Source organism: Rhinolophus sinicus, linkage group LG05, assembly GCF_036562045.2.
Source record: "Rhinolophus sinicus isolate RSC01 linkage group LG05, ASM3656204v1, whole genome shotgun sequence".
Classification (NCBI taxonomy): Eukaryota; Metazoa; Chordata; class Mammalia; order Chiroptera; family Rhinolophidae; genus Rhinolophus; species Rhinolophus sinicus.
Genome location: NC_133755.1, coordinates 178,960,818 through 178,984,918, shown reverse-complemented (window position 1 = coordinate 178,984,918; position 24,101 = coordinate 178,960,818). Strand labels below are relative to the sequence as shown.

Below are 24,101 nucleotides of genomic sequence, written 5' to 3'. Positions count from 1 at the left end.
TCCCCTTCATAGCTTTTGGTGCTACGTAATTTGAGCTCATGTCTTACTGATCTGAGCTAATGTTCTCCGAATTGGGTCCTGAGCACAGAGTGTACTCTTGGTTCTTTTAGGGTCTTGGGGGTTCCGGAGTCGTCCTGGGTTCGGGCGTCCTTGTCAGCGCCCCCCCCCGCCCAGGGAAGTCTGTGCACTCCCAGGTGTATGGCTCTGTGGGACATGCAAACAGCCGACTGGAGGAGAGGACGAGGAGATTGCGCCTTGAGTACAGGATGGAGGGTTTCCTGTGGGTGAGGATAGGTGGGGACTGAAGGCCAGACCAGCTCTGCCTGTGGCTGAGATCCTCAACCTGCCTGCATGTTCAGAGCCACTGGGGAGGTGAGCACACGGCAGGTCGCCGGGGCCGGCCCTGCAGGGCTTCACTCCGTGGCTCTAGGATGGGTGTCTTGGCCCCTCACGCAATGTTTATGCAGATTTTGACCTGGGTAGAAGCCTAGCACCTGTTTAGAAAGTCCTGTGTAATGTTGGCTAATTCATTTAGTCTCCCTGAACCCTAAGTGATTGTTAAAATACTGAACATAATACTTGGGGGAAATAATAGGAGAGATTCAATGTGTGAATGTTTATTATAGGGATTTGCAAACAGTTAATTTTGTGCCAAACGACTCTCGGTGGCCCAGCGCTTCAACGCCATGTGTGGCCCTTGGCAGTGACTTAACTCCTTGGCACTTCAGTTATATCATCTATAAAGTGAAGATGCTACTCGTAATACCCATCTCCTTGGGGGGGGGTGCAGAGTAAGATGAGGAAATACCCAGGGCCGTGCCTGGCATGTGGGCGACTCACATACGTAGATATTACTGCTGTTATAATTCTTTTATGAAGTTCTTCAAAGATTACTCCTAGAACACCTGCTCTGTGCCACAGCAGCCATGAGTAAGGTGGCCATACGATTGACCCTTCAGACTGGGGGACCTTTGACAGTTAAAGGGGAGCTATTAACAGTAGCAGGCAGGGATCGATCAGGGTACATGTCACCTAAGCAAAGTGAACCAAAGATGACAGGGTTTGTAAAGGAGGCTGCAACCAGCCGATCTCTTCACCTCTGCCTCTCACACAGTGTAAAGTGTCCTCTAAATAAATGTTGAAAAAAAGAATATTATGTATACACATGTCATTGGCTTTATGGAGTTTTAAAGTAAGCACTTGCCAGTCTGTGTTTGACTTAGCTGAAAAGCATCCTGCCCCCAGCCATAGTGAGTTCAAGCTCTTCTCCCAATTCCCTAAGTCTCAGCCCTATTCTGCACATCCTGTTCCCTCTGCCATGAATGCCTTCCGTCAGTTACTAGGTTCCTGGGGCTTTCGTAACCAAGGACCACAGACTTGTGCCTAAAACAACATGCATTTATCGTCCACAGTTCTGAGGCCAGGAGTCTGAAATCAAGGTGTCGATGGGGTCCTCCTTCCTCTGAAAGCTCGAGGAAAGGACCCTTCCTCACCTGTCCCGGCTTCTGGTGGCTCCTGCCATCCGTTGTCATGTGGCGGCATCACCCAGTGTCTGCCTCCATTTTCACATGGCGTTTTCCTCTGTGTCTCTGGGTCCTCTCCTCTTCTTATTAAGACACCAGTTATTGGACTTAGGGTGGGTTCTGATCCAGGATAATTTCATGTCTAGACCCTTAACTAATGACACCTACAAAGACCCAATTTCCAAATAAAGCCACATTCTGGTCCTCAATGGGCATTGATGTGGGAGAGACAATACTCCACCCACCCTTCTTCCTTTCACTGGAAGAAAATTAAAATGCAAGAGAGAGTAGAGCTTTCTTTGAAGCCAGGGCACTCTGCTGGGCCCGGTCTTCCCCCAGCCATGCGTTTGCCTGAGGGGTGGATGCCTGAGCCCCACGCCCTCAAATGCTCATTTGTAAGTGAACTCCCATCTTGCCTTTCCTCTCTCTCTACCAGAGCGGAGAAATACCTTGAGTTTCCGTACGTGCAACTAAAATGTATTGTCTGTAAATCTATGACCTGACCTGTCACTTGTGGGTTTCATTAGCTTCTGTAAGGGAGGCACACAAAATGCTGGTCCCAAACGTTGAGGTGCTCTGTTACAGCCCCCAAAGTTTTAATGTCCCCCAATAGATTTTTGTAAATTTCCCCAATTGATTTATTGCAGGGGAAAACAGAATAGCCTCTGCCGAGTTTATCTTCTATCCTTATAACCCAAGTATGTTCCTATTATGAACATATAACAATCCCAGTCAAGGGTCCTAAAGGAGGTGCGTTATAGACAGGTTCTATTGGATACATTTTGAAAAAGTGTTTTTGCCAAGCAGTATTTATCAGTTATTTCCAAGTAAGGATGTAAAGTTAGGAGCCCCCGGTGAATGTCCCCGCATAGTACACCTGTCTCATTTACCTGCAGCTGACCCCATGGCCTTCCCTCAGCATTCTGCTCACCTGCCAGAGCCGTGACTCTCAGGGATGAACTTCGGGTGGCCTTTGGCCTTGACATATTGTTTCTCCTGAATAAATGATGACCAGAAAGAATGAGGTAGGCCCAGCAGCTGCAATGGAAGGAATGAGCACCAGCCATCCTTTTTGCAGACGCCTGGCAGAGCGTAAGAATTTATCTGGTTTGCAGACCATCAGTGCTGCCTGCCCACCAGTCCAGAGGGTGACTCAAGCAGGCATCTTCTTAGAGTAGAGGAGAGAAAGAGGGTAGCAGTTTCATGTTTTATGTATCAGAGTAGAAGATTGTAACACATGACATAAGATATCCAGTTCATGAAACAGGAGCTGGCAGAAGTAACAGTGTATTGTATTTATACCTAAAATTTAAACCCAAGGCTGGAAACTTAAGGAATTTACAGCCCAGGTGTGAAACTATTTATGTCTGTGTCAGTTCAAAAATAAATAAATATGAATGCATGTCAGCTCTTGTTTCTTCTTTGCGTTGTAGAGCTTGCCTGAATCTTGCCATCCTCACCTCCCCACGCGCCCCCCACACCTGTCCCCCAGAGTCACTGTGGAGTGCCTGAAGCCCCACCCGGGGATGTTAAGACTCCCTTTCCTGAATCGCCCCTGGATGAGGATAATGGCATTTGGCTACACTCTCCCGCCTGACGCTAGGGCATCACCTTGATTTCCTTGATTTAGGGAGAAACTTTTAACATTTAAGAATAAGTTGCCCAAGAGCGTTTGAGATCTTGCTTTCTGGCAATTGTTGATAGTTTTGGCTCAAATAAACTCCTATAAAAAAAGTTACGCACACCTCTTCTCTTCTAGCTGTGTTAGGTGTGTGACTGGATAGGAACACAACCTTTTTTTGTCTCCTGAGAGAAATTTTTAACTTTGTTTTGTTTTTTTCATGATTCATTTGAGGAGTAGGGATCTATTTTAAAGTAGTTTATGGTTCAAAATCATCACTCTATCTTTCCACTGATTCAAGAAAAGCATTTCCTGTGTTGTCTAATAGTTTGTTTTAAAGACATAAAATAATAAAACTTATTGCATTCCAAGTTGGCTACCAATTTATCGCAACCTTGAACAAATCAATTTATTTCCCTGTGCTTAGTCACTTGGTTCTTCGGTCTGCAGTAACCAGCATTGGGCTGTAACTCAAGCAAGGGACACACCTAGTTCTTTCTGGTTCTGACAGGGCAGAGACAGGGAGAGAGGGCTTATATGCATAGATGGAAATCATGGATTAGAAATACAGCATAGGAAAGAGGGGTGGCAGACAGGAGGGAGGGAAAGAAAGGGAAAGGGGTGTGTGGGGGGAGAGAAAGAAGGAGAGAGAGAGAGAAACAGGAGTGGGGAGAGGAGAGCATCCAAAGACCATCTTTTAGAAAGTGGGATTATAGGAGGGATGAAGAGAAGAAAACCAGAAGCAAACAGGGAGAATAAAATGGTAGCAGAATGTTTTTTAGGAGCTAGCAAGGAATAGACTCTACAACAGGATATAAAGATGTTTTTATCCTTAGTGGCTTTGTTTGTTTGCTTGCTTGATGTTTCTTTTGGAAATGAACCCATTGCAGCAAAATATATTTTCTGCACATTACTAGCAAAATCTCTTTGGCAATGATAAATGTTCTTGTTGAATTTTGGGGAAATGGAGAACACAGTGAGAGAGAGGCGGTGTGTGGAGTGAAGAGTTTGGGATACCCGTCTGCCTGCGTCACATTTTCTCCCCAGGGATGAATCGTTTGGGAAGTGAATATCCTCAGGAGGAAGGCGTAATATGACGTAGCTCATTATTCCGTAAGAGTCATCTCTTATACCCTTATACACTTTCCTCCCCCCTTACCCTCTGGTAGCCACTAAACTATTGTCTGTGTCTATGAGTTTTTGTTTCTTTATTTGTTTGTCTTGTTCCTTTGTTGTTTTCAGTTTTATATACCACATATTAGTGAAATCATATGGTTCTCAACCTCTAACAGTCATCACCCCAACAAACTTTAATTAAAAAAAAAAAAGAAAAAGAAAAGCAAATCGCAATTAAACAAACAAACAAAAAAGTCATCTCTTTTTGCCATATATTCATGGGAAGGAGTCAGTTTGTTACAGTATTCCCAGCAGGAATACTATAAAGCATATGCAATGACTTGTAAAAAAAATTAATTCTTTTGAAAAAAATCCACATACTTTTAATTGTTTATAGTTTTTATCATAACTAGTAATAAAACCATTTTTAAAGAAACAACGCTGGGGAACATTTCTTGTGAAGTTTACCATATAAACATGATTTTAACTTGATTTTAACGGGCATAGGATTGATTACCTGTTATGCTTTGTATTTAGAAAAGGGCGAGCGTGGATAAATGGAATCCCGGACCTCACCTGCACACACAGCTCTATCCTTTCACAATAAATCATTTACCACATGGCTGACATGTACCAAAGTGAGCGATTCTCCTTTTGTCTCCTTCCTCTCCCTCCCCCGGTGAGCTGCCTCTGGTAGAAATCCTAATGAGCCCTGAAATGGTCCCAGGCCTGCAGTGGGAGGGACCCTGAGGGTGGCAGGGCTCGGGCCCACACGCTGCCTAATTAGTGTGGGGCTAATTGACCTTTCCCAGTAATTGTATCACTCAGCCTTTGGCAACCAGAGAGGGACCTTCCACTGTCTCTGTGTGGCATAGTATCTTTGATTGTAGTGAAATCCAGTCATCAGAAATGTGCAATAAATTCAAAGCATAAATCACAAAGTATCATCTTTTAAACTTCTCTTTAAAAAAAAGAAAAGAAAGATCAAGTTGAAGGAAGAGTTTTTATTCTCATCCAATTACTATAAATTGGCATTTAGTGTTGATTGAAAACTGGAGGGGCACAGGAGTTCAAGAGAAAAAAAATGAGTGGGAGCAATTCCTTTTTGGTTATTCTGACTTACTCTGAGCAGCTCTAAGCCCAGGTTGTCTTCAGCCACGTGATTGCATGGTTAGCAGTAACCACACAGAACATTCCCTAACTGTTACGTTTAAAAATACCTTTCAGTAACTTCCTAAATATTGCCATTTTGTCCTTATTTGACATAGAAAATACGTGATTAAAAACTCTGGTGAGCTTATGCAGGGACAGAGTCCCAGAGAACAGTTTCCAGTCTCTCAGCCTCACGTGGAAAGGTGCTGGCTCGGGTAGTAGATGGCCCTCAGCTGTGACTAGTTGGCCATCAGCTGTAACCAGTTAGCCATTAGCCACTGATATAACTGCGAGGCTGAGCTAGCGAGAGTGGATTGCGGCTAGCAAGTGTGGTTAGCAAGCCGATTGTGGATTGTGGATCGTGTTGCTCCGAGACATTTCCTGTGTCCTGCCCGGCCGCCAGGGAGACTGGGGTGCAGGAAGAACTCTCGCTGGGGTGCTGGTGCATGTTTGCTTATGTGTCTTGACTGGGGGCCATGAAGACTATAGTGGGATGACTCCCCTACCTGTGGCTCCGTGGGTGTTCCTTTTCAGCCTCACCATGTCCTGCGTTCTTACGTGGGGAGCGGGAGCTGAGACCCCGCATGACAGCTTACAAAAACATGTTTGTTAGAAGTTATTTTCGGAAGAAGCAAGTAATAAGCTTTCTGAATTGTTAACAGCACAAAAAAAGGGAGGAAAATTTAAGTTGTTTTAAAAAGTGTGTCTTCAAAATTATCTAGGAGAGAGCTCCTTAATATTGAAATTATTTTCAAAATTAAAACCTGATAGCATCAGTGACCATTAGATTAGGAGGAAATTTTTTTATCTGACAATTCTTGGTTAATTACGGTATTGCTTCTCTGGGGAAAATTGTGTGCTATTAAAAATTTTAATGAAACTCAGAGACTGTACGACCTTAAAATGTAAAGTTCATGCACAATAGGAACTATGACAGCCTTCCAACTGAAATGACGTAAGCGTTTTGTCTGATGAGGTAGAGCTTCACAGACTTAGAGGTAAAAATGAATGAAGAATATCGAAGACACTGAAGATAACAGCCTAATTTAAAGACCACAGAACATATTGATGCGTGTGGGTTGATCCATTTGCTTATAAAATGGAACTGGCGGGAGGTCCTGTCCAACATGTCACTTGTGTCATGAACTCAGGGAGGTGGAGAGGCCAAGTGGGTATGTTTGAAAGCGCACTGGGCTTAGAGACAGAAAATATGGCTGCAGAGCCCGGTCATGTGTCATGTTTGGGTGGAAACGTCTGCTCCCCTCGGCAGTGACCCCCTCAATACCCACGCGCCTCACAGCAAACGTAGGTGGACCGAGGGTTAAGAACAAGCTCCCAACAGCAGATACTGTAGTTGCGTCCTTCGAAGGAGTCGGCATCTTTTCTTAAAGATGGAGCTGTCTGGTCATAGAGGGAACCACATACAAGTAAGTGCAGTGCCAGGCGACACGTGCTGTCGCCTTGGGGTGCTGGGATGCGCAGGGGAGCGGCGTGAACACAGCCCGCGCGGGCACCGCCTCCAGGCTGCGAGGCCTGGGTGCCCAAGGCGCCCTCTTCTCGTTACTCCGCACGCTCGGACCCGCGATTTACCTGTAACTGGCGCAGGTTCTTTCTTCTGCCGTTGTTTGTTTTCATGAAATTCTCCCGAATGTTCCCTTGTTGCCTTCAGGCTGTCGCAGCCCCAGTGGCCGCCCTCTAGTGTTTGACTTTCCTGGAGTCCGCTGCTCTCCTCAGCATCCCCGTGTCCCTGGGACACAGCCACTGTGGCTTCCGCAGCCTGTTGGTCACCGCGCCCCGCAGCCTCGCCCTGCTCTGCCTGCTGCCCCACGGGGAGCTGTCGCGAGTGGGGGGGGGTCCGGGAGGCCTCGGCCTGGGTTCCCATCCTGGCTTCCCACGCGGGACCTGGTGACCTAGAATCTGTCCCAAATTTCTCTGTGGCTCACCTTCGTCTTCTGTCGAGTGGACGTGGCACGACCTAGAACAACAAGTCACGTCGCAAGGCAGTTACTTGCGCCAGGTGCGGTTCTCCTGGCTTTACACCCACTCCCTGGTGGGCGGTGACAGCGCATCCTCAGGGGACTGTGGGGATTTGAAACAACTGATTACATCGGAAGACCTTGTAGCACAGTCCAGAGGGTAGTTAGAGGTCAAAAGTAGTATGCATTCATTTTACTTTTATTACTAATGTAATTGCTATTGTTACCGCATATGAAACTCTTTGTTAGTAATGTGACATTATTACATGTTTCTGCATCTCATTATTAATCGTTTTAGAGATTGTCTAACCCTTCTTTAAGTATTTGGAAAGCATTCCAATAACTTTTCAAGCCCCAGTGGTTTGTTTGTTTGCTTGTTTTTGTTAGAGTAGCATTACTTATTTTTACAAAGTCTAAAAGTTAAGAATACTTGTATATATATTATGTATGTGTGTACATATATGTAATATGTATATGTAGTATATATAATATATACATAAATATATGTGTGTGTGTGTATATATATATATATATGTATGTATTATATATACTATATATTACCATTTTTTAGTTCACAGAAAGCTGGACTATTACCAGAATAATTGTCACATGTATAGATTCTGCTAATTCCTTCTTTGTACCTGCTCCATATATGATTGTGTGAGTGGAGCCACCGAATAGGATTTTGAGTCTTTATTAATGTGCAAGTAAGGGACCCATCCTCTTTAGTTTTCAAAACTCCTGCACATTGGTGATGATACTAACAGCCCTGCATTGAGTTAATCCTGGGGTCAGGGTCTGCCCTCTGTATGTTTCCTTAACTCTCCAGAGCAGTCTTCCAATTCATACTATTATTGCCCATGACAGATGTCGAAACTGAAACTTAGGGAAGAAAAGTAATTTGCCCAAAATCATGTGGCTAATAAATTACATCTCTTTGGCTTTAAATTCCACATTCTTTCTTCCACGGTCTTCCATGAAGCACCTTAGGTATTGAACTTACGACTGTTTATATTTATTCATTTATATATTCTTGCCTCTCCCACCCCCAGTCATTCACCTTTTCAATTCATAGACCTCTTTTCTGCATCTGGTAGTTTTGAAGCTCTGTGTGAGGCATTTGGTAAATACAACCAGACATGTGACCCCACCTCTGCTCTCCAGAACTTCTGAATGAAGTCAGAAGGTCAGACATTGCATACATACTGCCCAGGGTCTGACCACTGCAGTGAGAAGAGCATGGCGGGCGGAGATACTTAGGGTCCAGATGGGAGAGAAAGCACTGCTTTTATCTGGGAGGCTCTCAGGCAGCACCTGAGCCCTAAACATGGAGAGGAATTGTACCTGCCTGAGTTCTTGGGCCGCCCTTAAACAAACACGGGTGGATAAAAGCCGCAGGAGGTGTTAGGATGCTAATCCTGAAGGAGGACGTGGGGAAGCGAGAGTCCTCACGTGCCAGCCTTGGAGTGCACTCATGTCCTGAATTCAGTTTGTTTGGATGGTTCAGGCTGACGGCTGTGGCAGTTTCTAGCATGCTGGCTGAACATGGGTGTGGCCACATGTAATGATGGGATGCCTTAGTCCAATTGGAATGGAAAATAGAATATTGTCAGCCATTACTGCTTCATGAATAACCACAACACCTCGGAGCCATCCATAATCAGCATCTCTTTGCCACGTGTCTCCAGGGCAGCTGGGGGTCTGGGCCGCAGCCTGCTTTCAGCAGGACGGCTTGCTCAAGCAGTGGGAACAGCTCACCTGGGCGCGGGCTCAGGTCTGTGCCAGATGTGCATTTTGGGGCCCTGGCTGAGGAGGCGGGGACCAGCCAGGGTGCTCTGATGGACAGGGTAGTGTTGTGCATGCATTCCAAGGCCCTGGTTCAAGCACATCTGCTAATAAAGTCAAGGGCGGGAGGAGTGGAGATGAGGGCATGCTTTTGAAGAACAGTCTAACCTGCCACGTACACAATGGCACAGAGGTGAAGGAGCTGAAAATCCTAGGACAGTTGATCTAGAAAGGAGACAAGTCTAAGCACACTCATTAGAACATGATGCTGAGATGTTAGGTCTGTTAGTAAGTATTAGGGGGACATGTTGGAACGGTTATGTGGCACATGCCACCGATTCTTATACGGAATGGATTGCAGGACGAGACAGGAGGTCAGGGAGTTGTTGTACAGATGGGGTCCTAAAACGGAGAGGTGACAGTTGGGCTGGAAAGGAGCGGAAGATGTGTAGTGTATTTCTGAGTCAGAATCAGTCACTCTTGGCACCTTGCTGGTGTGACAGTAGGAAGGAGGAGCCCATCTTAAGATGGTGATTCTGTCGGTGCTCTCAGAAAACATGGGCGGGTAATCAGAGTTGTGGGCTCCGGGGCTGCCACCTGCGCCACATGGGGGATGGTGGTGCGTTGACAGAAATAGGGATGCCACCTAGGGGCAGAACTGGGGGCCGAGCATGGCTGACTAACCGGTGCCTACTGCCAAGTAGGAGCTGGCCTGGGGAGAGACGCAGAGCTGTGAGGGCACGTGGCAGGGGACAAGCTTGTCAATGTGCAGAAGTCTGGGGCACGCTGTGGAGAAGAGGTGCTATGGAGGAGACACTGTCCCATGAAGTGAGGCTGCTGGACCCTGAGCCCGCTAGATGGGGCCAGAGCAGAGACCGCCTCCTATAAATCCCCTCCGACTGAACCTCCCCGGTGCCCCAGGCATGTTGGCTCTTGGAAGAGACCTTTGCCTGCCCTGGGGCAGGCATGTAAGATGGTTTCCCCTCACCTGGAGTGGGGCACGCCACAATAAACCTGTCCATCCTGGCCTGTCCTATGTAATTCTTTAGCTCCTGGGCGCAGGGCACAGGATATCCAGGTTTTCTTACCAGCTTCCAAAACATGCCTCCTATGTAGGTATCCTTAAGACATTCTTTTTTAAAATTTATTGGGGTGACATTGGTTAGTAAAATTATATAGGTTTCAAATGTACATTTCTATGATACGTCATCTATATATTGCATAGTGTGCTCACCACCCAGAGTCAGTTCTCCTGCCATCATCGTATATTTAACCCTCTTTTCCGTCTTCTACCACCCACCTCCCCCCTTCCTCTCTGGGAACCACTAGACTATTGTCTGTGTCTATGAGTGTCTGTTTCTTTGTCTTGTTCATTTGTTGCTTTCAGTTTTATATCCCACATATGAGTGAAGTCATACGGTCCTTGGCTTTTTCTGTCTATTTCACTTAGCAGGATCATCTCATGGTCCATCCATGTTTTCACAAAGGCACTGTTTCATCTTACGGCAGAACAGTATTCCATTGTGTATATATCCCACAACTTCTTTATCCAATCATCTATTGAAGGACACTTTGGTTATTTCCACATCTTGGCCACTGTGAATAATGCTGCAGTGAACATCGGAGCTCATACATCTTCACGTATAAATTTTTTCAGATTTTGGGGGTAGATACCCAAGAGAGGAATTGCCCAGTGATATGGTAATTCTAGTCCTAATTTTTTGAGGAAACTCCATGCTCTTTTCCATAGTGGCTGCACTAATTTACATTCCAGTAGTGTATGAGGGTTCCCTTTTCTCCACAACCTTTTCGACATGTTATTGTTTTCTTGGTAGTCATTCTGCCAGGTCTGAGATGATGTCTCATTGTGGTTTTGATCTGAATTTTCCAATAGCTAGTGAAGTTCAGCATCTTTTCATGTATCTGTTGCCTATCTGTATGTCTTCCTGGGAGGAATATCTGTCCAGGTCCTCTGCCCATTTTTTAACTGGATTATTTGTTTTATTGTTCAGTTGTACAAGTTCTTTATGTTTTTCAGATATTAGCCCCTTATCGGAGGTATTGTTTGCAAATATCTTCCCCATTTGCTTGGTTGCCTCTTAGTCTTGTTGATTGTTTCTCTTGCTGTGCAGAAATTTTTTAGTTTGATATAGTCCCATTCATTTATTTTTGCTTTTACTTCCCTTGCCCTCTGGTCAAATTCATAAAATCCTCTCTGAATCCAAGGTCCATGCGTTTAGTACCCATGAAGTCCTCTCCAGAGCAATCAAGCAAGAGAAAGAAATAAAAGGCATCCAAACTGGGAACGAAGAAGTAAAATTGTCACTTTTTGCAGGCTACATGATTCTTTATATAGAAAACCCTAAGGATTCCACCAAAAAACTATTAGAAACAATAAATGAATACAGTAAAGTTGCAGAATACAAAAATCAATGTACAAAAATCCATTGCATTCCTATACACTAACAATGAAATTTCAGAAAAAGAAATGAAAAAAAACAATTCCTTTTGCAATTGCAACAAAAATACTAAAATACCTAGGAATAAACTTAACCAAGGATATGAAGGACCTATCCACTGTAAGACATTATTAAAAGAAATTGAAGAAGACACAAAGAAATGGAAAGATATTCTGCATTCATGGGTTGGAAGAATCAACATAGTTAATATGGTCATATTACCCCAAGCAATATACAGATTTAATGCAATCCCCATCAAAATCCCAATGGCATTTTTTAAAGAAATAGAACAAAAAATCACCAGATTTGTACGGAATCACAAAAGACCCTGAATAGCCAAAGCAATCATAAGAAAAAAGAACAAGGCTGGAGGTATCACACTCCCCGAGTTCAATTTGTACTACAAGGCTACAATAATCAAAATAGCATGGTATTGGCAGAAAAACACACACAGACTGATGAAATAGAACTGAAAACCCAGAAATAAACCCACATACTTGTATAATGTGGGCAGATAATTTTCGACATAGGACCCAAAACCACACAACAGAGAAAAGAAAGCCTCTTCAATAAATGGTAGTTGGAAAATTGGAGAGCCACATGCAAAAGAATGAAAGTAGACTGCTATCTGTCACCACATGTCAAACTTAACTCAAAATGGATCAAAGACCTATATACAAGACCTGAAACAACAAATTTCATAGAAGAAAGCATAGGTACTTATGGCCCTGATATACTCTTGATGTAAGGCTGGAGTTGTCGCCTTGTCCTCCAGTCTCTCAGGCCCCCAGAAACCAGTGAGAATGGCACTTAGTCCCAGAGGGTGTCCCAGTGACCTAGCGGAGGGGACGAGGCAGACAGCAGCCACTGCCACACCAGTCTCACTAGTGTGATAAGAAGGCAGGGGAGTAGTGGGTGGGTGTGGGGGCACCAGGCATTGTTTGTAAAGTTCTCATTGTGATTTGCGGGGGGGGGGGGGTCTTTAAACATTCCTAAAACAAGAGAGAATGGCAGCAGGTAGATTGAAGACATTGAGATTTGGAAATGTGTTGAGAGAGCGAGGTCCCCACTCCCTGGGAGGATGGTGCCAGGCTCACGAGTGACCGTCTTTGTCTAGTGGATTCCCAAACTGGGATTTGAGGTAAGGCAGTCTAGTTTTGTCCTAGCAAATAATTTTACTTCTACCTTTAATTCTACGCAATCAGAAAGTCTCCTGTGCATCTGCATCGCTGTATAGATGCAGAACATTTTGGTAAATGTGCGCTGTTCTTACCTGTGAAACTGGTCAAAATGGGGCCTGGCTCCTGCGGTGGCATGAGTGTGTTGTTCACCAGTTTCCCCATGGGTTTGGGGAGGGGTGGGAGGGACGTGTTCACTAGTGTCGTGGGGGGGGTGTGTGGAGCCTGCCATAAACACACTTATTTTAAATTCTAGAGTAAAATGCCTACCCTGTAATTGACAGTAACCATCCCCCTGTGCTTTTTAAACACAGGCATGAATGCAAGTATTTAAAGTTGAGAATTATAAGGACATCTCACTTCTGAAGCAAAATAGTTTTAAAAGAATTTTACTTTTCACTGTGCTTGTGTATGCAGCATAGTGCATTTTTGTGTGTGTGTGTTTTGTTTTTTTTGTCCACGAGGGTTCATGTCCCTTTGACTGTTACTTTCCTTTTTTGTTGCTGTGTCCCATTTACCCCACATTTCCATTTGTGGCCCCGTTTCCTGTTGCTCGTGTGACGGGCACGTGCGTGAGTGCTGTGGCCCTGCGGGTGAGTGCCCCACCTGAACCTTTGCATGTCGCTTTCCTTTGCGTTCAGTGACTGCACGCGGACACCGTTCACAGACGGAGTTTAGAAGCGTTTGCACACTCTAGAACTGGAGGCAGTGCCACTCCACTGTGCGTCTTCATGCTTACACGTTGTTGTACGTTTTCCTTTGTGTCCACACAGAGCTGTGACCTGGATCAGCAAAGCATCGTCCACGTTGTGCTGAGACCTGGGACAAGAGGCCCAGCTGTGAGCACAGCTGGTGGGAACAACCCACAGATCACCGTGAGGGGCTCCGCCAGGGAGCCTGAGAGCTTGACTCGTGTGGACTTCAGCAGCTCCGTCCTCCCCACCGACTCCGTGGGCCTGGCTGTTATTCTGCACGATGACAGAGAGAATGCCGCCCCACCTGCTGGAAAGCCAGGTACTTACAATGACTGCTTATCGCTGATAAAGTGCTGTGTGTACTAAAGTCTGATTGGAGAAAGTCTTCTCTAGGTATGTACTCAGTTCACGATGAGTTCTGAACCATTAGAAGAAGACATCACTAGAAGGAGCTTCTTAGGTATAAAGTTTGAAGTGGTCCATATAAGACACACAACGAACTTAGTAAGTACAGGGTTTTCATATTAAGAAGGGTTGGAGACATAAGAGTTGGAGAAAGTGTGAAGATGACGAGTGGGTTTTTTTGAGGAGCTGGGATTGGTGGGGACGTTTGATGGTCTGTGCTGGGGTCTAATATGTCATGAAGGTACATCTACATATCTCTCAACTTTTGCTTTGCTTTTCTTCTGTTTCTTATTTTCTTAGAATACATTTTGTTGATTGTATTTCTGATGATGTAGAGAAAAATCTAAAGAGCAGAAAAGAACTTTAGAGGTCATTTTAGTCATTTGCAGGTCCCAAGGAAACCGAGTAGAGTGCCAACAACATAAACTGTGTGAAAGGTTCTTCCTTCTGACTGCGCTACAGCCCGTTTCAAAAATGCTTGTCTTTGGCACGGATGGAGATCCCTTTGTTATTCTGGCCGTATTAATATGTTTCCCTTAGTCTTTTAGTCTCCAGTCGAAATAGTCAAAGGATTATTTTTGACTGTGCGTGATGGAAAACACAAAGTAATAACAATGACTCTACAAGGTAGAAGCTTATTTCTCCCCGACATACAATAAGTGAGGACATACATAGGCGGTCCTAGGCTAGTACGGCTTTCACAGCCTTAGAGAGTTCTGGAACCAGCACCATGGAGACCAAAAATACTATGAATGACATATATATGTATGTATGTGTGTGTGTGTGTATATATATATATACACACATGCACATATACATATATATGTATATACATATATACGTATATACGTATATATGTATATCTGTATATATATGATTTAAAGCATAGATGAGATTGAGAAAAAAAAAGGAAAATTTATTTTCTAGGGACAAGTGAAAAAGTAGAAAAACACAGCTGTCTAAATGGAGGAATGGGTAAGTCCAGGATTTGTAGTCTGGTTTTTTGCATGTACTTTATCTCATTAAGGACAGGATATTCATCCAGTTTACTGTAGTTTTCCCTCAACTCTCCTAGAAAAGCAGTGATAAATGTTTACTAAATTACTTAAAATTATAAATGTAGTAAGCCTTTTTATCAGAATTTTTCTGTATTTAACTTTAAGAACTAATGCTTTATTTAAAATTATTTAGAGAAAATGGACTTCACCTTTTAAAATGTCTTGGTAATTTTACTGTTTGAATGAATGTAATACCTTGAATGGCATAATTAGGAATGACCTTGGGCAAATGCCGTGCTTATGTGATCATTTTCCTTTAATAAAAATGGCAGGTTAGAGTTCCTAGGGCAGTGATTCATGGACTCCAGTGTGTGGAAGAACTGTCTGTGGGTGCCTGTCCCCTCTCATTCTAGGACCCAGACTTGTGATTCAGTTGGCCAGGGGTAGAGGTCCTTGGGCCGATCACACTCTGAAAAGTCTGCCCTACAGCCAAGGTTCCCCAGCCTTCCGTCTGTGCCCTCTACCAGGTGGGGCAGGCTGGCGGGCAGGTGGGGAGATATGGGGACGGACCAAGTCAGTGCATAGCAGCCAGAGCGGCCCACATTTACCATTGTTGCATATTATGCACCCAAAATACGTTTCATTTGGGGAAAAAAATCCCTGGTTACAAAATGTTTAAAAACCTCTGCCTTAAATATAGAAATTTAAGAGAAATAAACCCACTTTCTTCGTGTTTCCAGGATGCTCAAATTACAGAAGACGTTAGGTGATGTCTGAATGTGGGAGGGTCCTCAAGTGTGAATAGCTGGGCTGTAACCACAAAAGTAGCTGAAACAAATCAGACCTTCTGAAACCTGACAACATGTTTTCCGGGTATTTATAGAAGGGAGCGGATTAATGGCCAATATGAGGGGCGATCTCATGGTAGACATTACTAGTCAATTATTCTGTTCAGGCGTGTTGTGTTATGATTTCTGAGAGGAAGTCAAAGAACTGACCTGAGCCTTAGAAGCCTTCTCTAGAGCAGTGGTTCTCAAGCTACAGTGCGTCAGAGTCACCTGAGGGCTGGGCCCCGCCCAGTCAGCCTGGGGTCAAGGCTGGGATCTGCATTTCTAACAAGCTCCCAGGTCACCCTGAAAATGTGCTTCCAGGAGCCAGGCTTTGAGTAGCACTGTCCCAAATAGCAAGAACTTACATTGTTTAAAACATGGTGAATGTGTAAGTTGTTTTATAAACATTTGAATAAGAACATTGTGTAGGCTACTCCCGGGCTCCATGGTACCTACGGGTGAACTAAGGTCACGTGTTATGTTTGTGTGCCCTTAATGTGGCACCACCATTTATGACCTCCTGACCCTCAGATGAGATGCAGCTATTGGACCTCAAAGAAAAATAGGAGAAGTGTCTAATGTTTGTCATACAGTGAATCAACCTCTGAAACAAACAGTGAATCCCCACTCTGTGCCAGGCATGATTCTAGATGCTGGGATGTAGCAGGAAATAGAAACAGAAAGAATGCCTACCCAAGTGAATCTCATTCTACTTGGGAAGAAGATAATAAAGAAATGTTAACTATAATTGTCCTCTGGTGAGCAGTTTAGCAGAATAAAGGGAAGAGAGAGTGAAGAAGGGTTGATCCTTTGTATAGGGCAGTAAGAAGGCCTGTCTGATGAAGTCACATTTGAGGAGAGCTTCCATTCAGGGATCTCAGGCAAAGAAGGGCATCAGCCTGTGGATGCAAGGCAGGCCCATGCTTGGAACACAAAGAGGCAGCATGGCTGGGGTGGGGGGAGTGAAATGGGAGGAGGGCAAGTCAGAGAGGGGTCAGGCTGGAGGCTGGTTGTGGAGGGTCTTGTATGCCCTAGATTTTACCCTGCTGAGAAGGGAACCACTGGGGGAGTTTTGAGTGATGGAGTGAAATGGTCTGACTCAGGGAGGTTTCACCTCGGCTGCTTGTAAATAAACTGCAGGAGGCCAGCATGGGTGAAGCATGACTGGTTTTGCAAATGATAGAATTACCATTACCCTCTAACATCAGGAACTAATGGTTGTAATAATAGTCACCGCCTGTGGGTGCTGCCATGAACCTGACACTGTACTGAGTGCTGCTTCTATGGGATGCCTTATTTATTGCTTTACAAGCTCCATGAAGTAGACAATAGGACTATCCTCCTTAAAGATGGGAAATAGCATCAGACCATTTGAGGAACTCATTCAGACAAGGTAAGACTTTACCAAGGGTTGTCTCACTCCAGAGCTTGTGTTTGAGGTGCCCACTGGTCTGTATTCCTCTAAACATAGATGTCAGAAGCAGTGAATAAGTTTTTTACATCTCCTCTAGACATTTTGGTTATAAAGTAGACACAGTCTGACAATAGGTCATTTGAAGAATCATGTTAATAGTAAATTTCAGTCAAAATTTACAACTCAACTTTTACATTGCATGGTATACTATATTTTCACAAGTTTTTGGTTTTTAAAAATAAAACTTTTGTTAACTTTATCTAGTTCTTTCAAGTCTTATTGCCTTAGCTTACTAAAAAAGCATTTTATTCGTATTGAAGAACGTTTTACTGTAAAATAGAAATATTTTTCCTAAATGAAAGGGACTGCTTTTGATGAAACATTACATGCTGGGGGAAATTATTGAAATGTAACTCAAAAACATAAAGTAGAAAAAAATTAAAATTATACAAATTTGAAGAAAATTAAAAACATATGACCTGTACCACTCCTTTTCAACATTGTAGTAGAAGTCCTAGCTAATGCAATAAGGCAAGAAAAAGAAGTAAAAGGAATACAGATTGGGAAGAAGATGTAAGCTGTCTTTGTTCACAGATGACATGATTTTCTAAGTAGAAAATCTGAAAGAATAGACAAAAAACTCCTGGAACTAATATCAAGGGTGTAGGATGCAAGGTTAATATACAAAAGCCAATTTTTAATTTTATTTTATGTACCAGCAATGAACAACGATGATTTGAGATAAAAAACACAATTCCATTTACATCAGCACCCCCAAAATGAAAAATTCAGATATAAAACTGGTAAAATATGTACAGGATCTCCATGAGGAAAGTTACATAATTCTGATGAAAGAAAGCAGAGAATTATTAGGTTGGTGCAAAAGTAATTGTGGTTTTTGCATTTATTTTTAACCTTTTAAACCACCATTACTTTTGCACCAACCTAATAAATAAATAAATGGAGAGACATTCCATGTTTGTGGAGAAGAAGACTCAATATTATCAAAATGTCTACTTCCCAACGTGATCTAAATGATTCCAATGAAAACCTCAGCAAGTTATTGTGTGCATATTGATAAACTGATTCTAAAGTTTACACAGGGAGGCATAACTCGGAACAGGCAACACAATATTGAAGTAGAAAAACAAAGTCAGACAATTGTTAGACCCACTATAAAGCTACAATAATCAAGCCAGTGTCATATTGGTGAAAGAATAGACAAATAGATAAATGGAATAAAATATAAAGCCCAGAAATAAACCCACTAAATATGGTCAGCTGATCTTTAACAAAGGAGAAAAGACAATATGGTAGAGAACAGATTGTCTCTTCAACAAATCGTGCTGGATCAGCTGAATGTAGACATAGACTCATACTCTTCACCAAAATTAACTCAAAATAGGTCATATACCTAAATGTAAAACACAGAGCTATGAAACTCCTAGAATATAACGTAGGAGAAAACCTAGATGACCTTGAGTATGGTGATGACTTTTTAGATGCAACATCCAAGTCGTGATCTGTGAAATAAATAATAAGCTGGACTTCATTGAATGGAATGGTTTCTCCTCTGTGAAAGACAAGCCACAAATTGCAAGAAAATATTTGCAAAAGACACATCTGATGAAGGATTGTTATCCAAAAATATACAAGGAACTCTTAAAACGCATCAATAAAGTGAACAACCCAGTTAAAAGATAAGCAGAAGATGTGAACAGACACCTCACCAAAGAATATATACAGGTATCAAGTAAGCATATGAAAAGATTCTCAATATTATATGTATGTCAATAGGAAATTGCAGATTAAAACAATGAGCTACCACTTCACACTTATTAGATTGGCCAAAATTCAAAACACTGACAACACCAGATATTGGTGATGATGTGGAGCAACAGGAACTCTCACTCATTGTTGGTGTGAATGAAAAATGGCGCAGCCTCTTCGGAAGACAGTTTAACAGTTTCTTACAAAATTAAACCTACTTTTACCATACAATACAGCAATTGTGTTCCTTGGTGTTTACTCAAATGAATTGAAAATGCATGTCTACACAATTACTGCACACATATGTTTATGGCAGCTTTATGCATAATTGCCCAAACTTGGAAGCAGCCACAGTATCCCTCAGTAGGTGAATAGAAAAGCTGTGGTACATCCAGAAATAAAACATTATTCAGTGCTAAAAAGAAATGAGCTATCAAGCCATGAAAAGACATAGAGGAAACCTAAGAGCCTATTACTAAGTGAAAAAAGCCAATTTGAGAAGTCTGCATAGTATGTGATTCCAACTATATGACATTCTGGAAAAAAGAAAATGGTGGGGACGTAAAAAAAACCATGGTTACCAGAGATTAGTGGGGAGAGAAGGATGAATAGTCAGAGCACAGAGGTATTTTTAGGACAAAAAACAACAACAAAAAAAACCCAAAAGACAAAACAAACAAAAAAATTATTCTGCATGATACTATAATGGTGGCTACGTGTCATTATGGATTTGCCAAATCCCAACACCAAGAGTGAACCCTAATATAACTATCAACTTTGAGTGATAATAGTATGTCAGTGTATGTCAATGTACAATCTGTACTGCTCTGGTGTGGGATGTTGCTAATGGAGCTGTGTGCATGTTAGGGAACAGGGTATATGGGGACCCTCTGTACTTTTTGCTCAGTTTTGCTGTGAACCTAAAACTGCTCTAAGAAATAAAGGCTATTAAAAAATAAATGAAATTGCTTTTAAGGCTTGAGCTCTGAATATGCAGTATAGATACATCATGATTCTTAGAAAATATGTTTTCATCAGCAATTTTTTTTTGCCTGTAGTCAAACGTAGTACGAGGCGAAATTATTCTGGTATTATAAATTAGTTAACACCTGACAAATACAATCAGTCATGGAGGCCTACTAATGAAATAAAATGATAAGCTTCAGACTTATTTCTCATTTTATCTAAAACCACATCTCAAGTACTTGAAAATTTGTATTACACATGCTAATGACTTTAAGCCAGAGGGTGTGAATTTTGGGGGGTATTGGACAGATGTAAGGAGAGCCTCTTATGTAAACCTTCCCTTAAATGACAAAATTTTGGCAGTCATGCTAGAGCAACTTAAATTTGCTATCACTCAAATTCTTAAAAGCACGTTATGATTCTGCCAAGAACACAACTTTTTTCTCCAACAAAGACATTTTTGCAATAATACGCCCTTTCAATATTAAGTGAAAACATAGAAAATGATATTGCACAGTGGTGGGAATTTTTCCAGCCTGACATATTTTGGGTGGGCTTTTGAGGGAGGGGGAAGTAGCCCTATTTTCATTTTTAAGAAGTCTCAACACTATTCCGAAAGCAGAATGAACTGCTCCTTCCTCTTCGTTGTGCTTTATATGCACTGCCGTGTGATGACCTGTCCCATGTTTGCGTACCACTTGGAGGGTGTGCTTGTCAGCTGCAGGGAAACCTCATACACTTGAACCTCCTGGAGCTTGGCTGGTGCTGGATGTATTGTCACAGTGCTGATACGTTTTCTTTAACATATAGAGCAGAGCCTGTACAACTCTGTAACTCTTGATTATGACATATGGAGGGGAAAGGCTAATCATCGCAGGTGGGTCGCAGAGTGTAATGTGCCATGCGGTACGCCCAGTATAAGCAGCAATTCTAACCCTAAGGACTCAGGAGTCCGGCGCGGGGCGGTTTCAGATACCCAGGCGCTCTACACAGAGCAGTGTGTGTGTCAGAGAAATCGTTTCCTCATTCGTTGCTATCAGCCCACCTTCTGCGTTGTTCTTTTTTTAATTATTGTGGGGAAAATGCATAGCGTAAACCAAATTAATCATTTCTAGGTGTACAGTTCAGGGGCGTTAAACATATTCGTACTGTTGTGCAACCTGTCTCCAGCGCTTTTCCACATTGCAAAGCAAACTGTACCCACTGGACAACAGCCCCCCTCCCGTTGGCCCCTCCCCCCAGCCCCTGGATCCCCATTTAACTTCCGTCTCTATTGGACGGCGGGAGATACCTCTTATGCGTAGGCGCACAATGTATTGCTCTTTTGGGGGCTTATTTCACTTCGCATGATGGCTTCATGCTCCGTCCACGCTGCAGCGTGTGTCAGAACTTTGGAGAGCTCCTCATGGATGATAAGCTGGCAACCGAGGTGCCAACATGACTGCGAAGACCCAGGCCCTCGGTTAGCTCATGGTTTAGAAGGTGCACACGTACAAATAAAATGGAGTGAGTTCTGAAAGAGCAGTAAGTCAAAGTGATGTGGGGATTTGGACAAGGGAGAGGCAAAGACAGGCATTCTTGGTAGTCTGTGAGACAGGAGGATTTGTGCGGGGCTGTTGGAGGACGTGGGAAGAGGCTGGGCACGCTCTCAGGTGGATGAGCTTGTAGTTTTCAGGCAGTGGCAGCCACGCCTGGATCCTGCTGTGGGGGCTCCGGATGCCAGAGCTTTCGGTGACCATGGTAACTTCCAGTCACATGTCTCTTTCCTGGTGTTTCAGGAAGTGTCCCCACATCTTCCATTTTCTTTCTTAAACACTTGGAAAAGGAGAAGAGATATGTAGTCAAATAGTGCTGAAAAACTTCCAGAGTTTACTTCTCCGTGTGATACAGCCTATGGAGAGAAACCCCCAGCCCCTGCATGAGTGGACAGCCCCGTCCCTGGGTGACTCCGTGCTGGCCGGGTGGAGAGTGGGCCTCCGGCCGAAAGACGGAGGATGCACCGAGGCTGGTCCCCTCTGTGCCTTGTTCAGTCAGTTTCTCTTGGCTTTTGTGACTGTTAGAAGTTGTTCTCTCTCTCTCTCTCTGTCTTAAAACATAAGCAGTTAAAAATGAACTGTGGGGGAGAGTGATGGGAAGTGACAATGTGGGTTGTTGAAGTGAAGGGTGGTGCTTGCCAGGGGCGCCTTATGAATAATGTTGTGATTAAAAGGGAGGGAGCAGTAGCCCCTAGACTAAGGGAGGCCTGCCCGACTGTGCTCTGTCAGTGAAGGGCTCTGCCACTCGCAGTGCACGGGCGGCCTGCTCCTGGAGGCCCACAAAGTAAAGCTTTCACATGGTTCCCTCTTGGAGCCCCGAGGGCTTTCGGAGGACACTGGACATGTGCCAGTATGGGGAGATGTGCACTGACAGGAGAGAGGGGGCGCGGGCAGGAGATTTGCAGCTGGTGAGGTCCTCTCGGGAGGGGTCTGAGCATACTAATTACTGCAGAGTGCCAGCGTGCAGGCTGCCTGCAGGGTTCCGTTTTCTTGATTTTGTTGGAAGAAAGATAAAGAAAAAATTACATGTTTTTTTCGTAGAAATTGACTGCCTATAATAAACTCCTTTCAAATTTTCTAAATTTGTTCTGAATAAATAAAGACTGATGGAAATTTAGTGAAATTTAGTGAAGGTGTTATTTTGTATGAACGGTAGCTTCCAAGAAATTTACACAAAATTCAGGAATCTTTGTTCCACCTACATAATGAGAATGGGAATTAGCAAAATGTCAATTTTTATACAGAAATTGAAATCCTCATGCCAAGTAAACAAACTGTCAGTACCTTCTTTTTAAAATCACTTTCTAGGTAATTCTGTGGAATCAGGTACAACCTCCTACACCTTCTGAACCTATTGCACTATAATTAATTTTCCAAATCATACCTCTGATGCTCTGCAAAATCTTAGGTGTTCTTCCTCAATCCCCAAAGATTCAATTAAATTGACTACCTTTGGAGTTAGAGGTATGTTATTGTTATTACACTCTGATTCTTTAAAAGTTCTTTTCTGTGCATGATAATTAAACTAATCAAAACACGCAATCAGTGGAGTTGTAGTTTGCTTCTTGTAAGAAGGGAATCAAATGGCCCCTCGTTTGTCTAGTGCTTTAAATGAAAATCCCTTGAGCCCAGGAATAGTATTTTATATCCCAAGTGTTTACCACAGTGCCTGGTATGCAGCAGGCACTACATAGATGTTTGCTGTTGCTGGAAAGTGCTATAGGAAAAGGTGACAGGCATTTGTTTCCGGCCCTTCGCCCAGTGCTCAGTACCCCGGGATGTGATGTGTCTGTGACCCAGGTACTGAGCTTAGTGGGGATGAGCGTGGGCTCTGCAGCCAGGCCGAGTGGACCATCCCAGCTTTGCTTCTTTCCAGCTCTAGGAACTTGGACCATCGACTTTGGCTGTTCAGAGAGTGGTCTGTGGGTCAGCCGCCTTAGCAGCACTTGGGAGTTTATCAGAAATGCAGACTCTCCGGACCCATCCCAAACCTGCTGAATCAGAAACTGCATTTTCACAGGGGCCTCAGTCGAATAGTGCACATTACAATTTGAGAAGCACTGATTACCGTAATGTGCTTGGTCTCTTTGTATATATAATACAGAGATCATGAAATTCCCAACCTCATAGAGTTGGTGCCAGCTACATCCGACCAGAGCTTAGAAGGGTGCCTGACATATATTATACGAAACAATGTCTAGTAGCCATCGTCATTGTCCTTCCTCTTCCCAGCTCACATGGACAAAAGTCTATAGATCCAGAGCTTCCTGTTTTGCTCAGGAAAAAACAGGAGCTAGGTCTTCGGTCCATAGTGCCGAGACTTCCTACTCTCAAAATTACCTTCTGCTCACTCTGGTTTGGAGTTGGGGCTTTATTTGACTTTATTTGACTACTTATCTGTGCACTTACTGACTTCTTGGTAAATGTTGTGACTCTCATCACATGCTGAGGGCCCTGCTGGAATAGTGGCTGTTCTGGTGGCCGTCGTTCCTGATGAGGAACGCCACGGGACAAACCTCCTATGGCTGTTTTCTTAGAATTTAACGTTTTCATGGACTTCCATCCCTAAATCATGTCTGTTTTTCTCCCCTTATATTGTATTAGGCAATGTGCTACTCCTTTTAGAGTAACACATCAGAAATTAGGATTCATCTTTGGGTTTTTAATGACCTGTGGTG

At 43.4% G+C, this 24,101-nt stretch overlaps 1 protein-coding gene across 4 annotated transcripts in view; it reads left to right on the top strand.

Annotated features, from left to right (window-relative positions):
• Positions 1 to 24,101, top strand: part of PRKN (parkin RBR E3 ubiquitin protein ligase) — a 1,115,215-nt gene that overhangs the window by 358,030 nt on the left and 733,084 nt on the right. For all 4 annotated transcript variants that reach the window (XM_074333793.1, XM_074333791.1, XM_074333790.1 and 1 more), the window contains one exon: positions 13,584 to 13,824. In XM_074333793.1, coding sequence (XP_074189894.1) covers positions 13,584 to 13,824 — 241 coding nt within the window. The remainder of the gene's footprint in view (positions 1 to 13,583; positions 13,825 to 24,101) is intronic.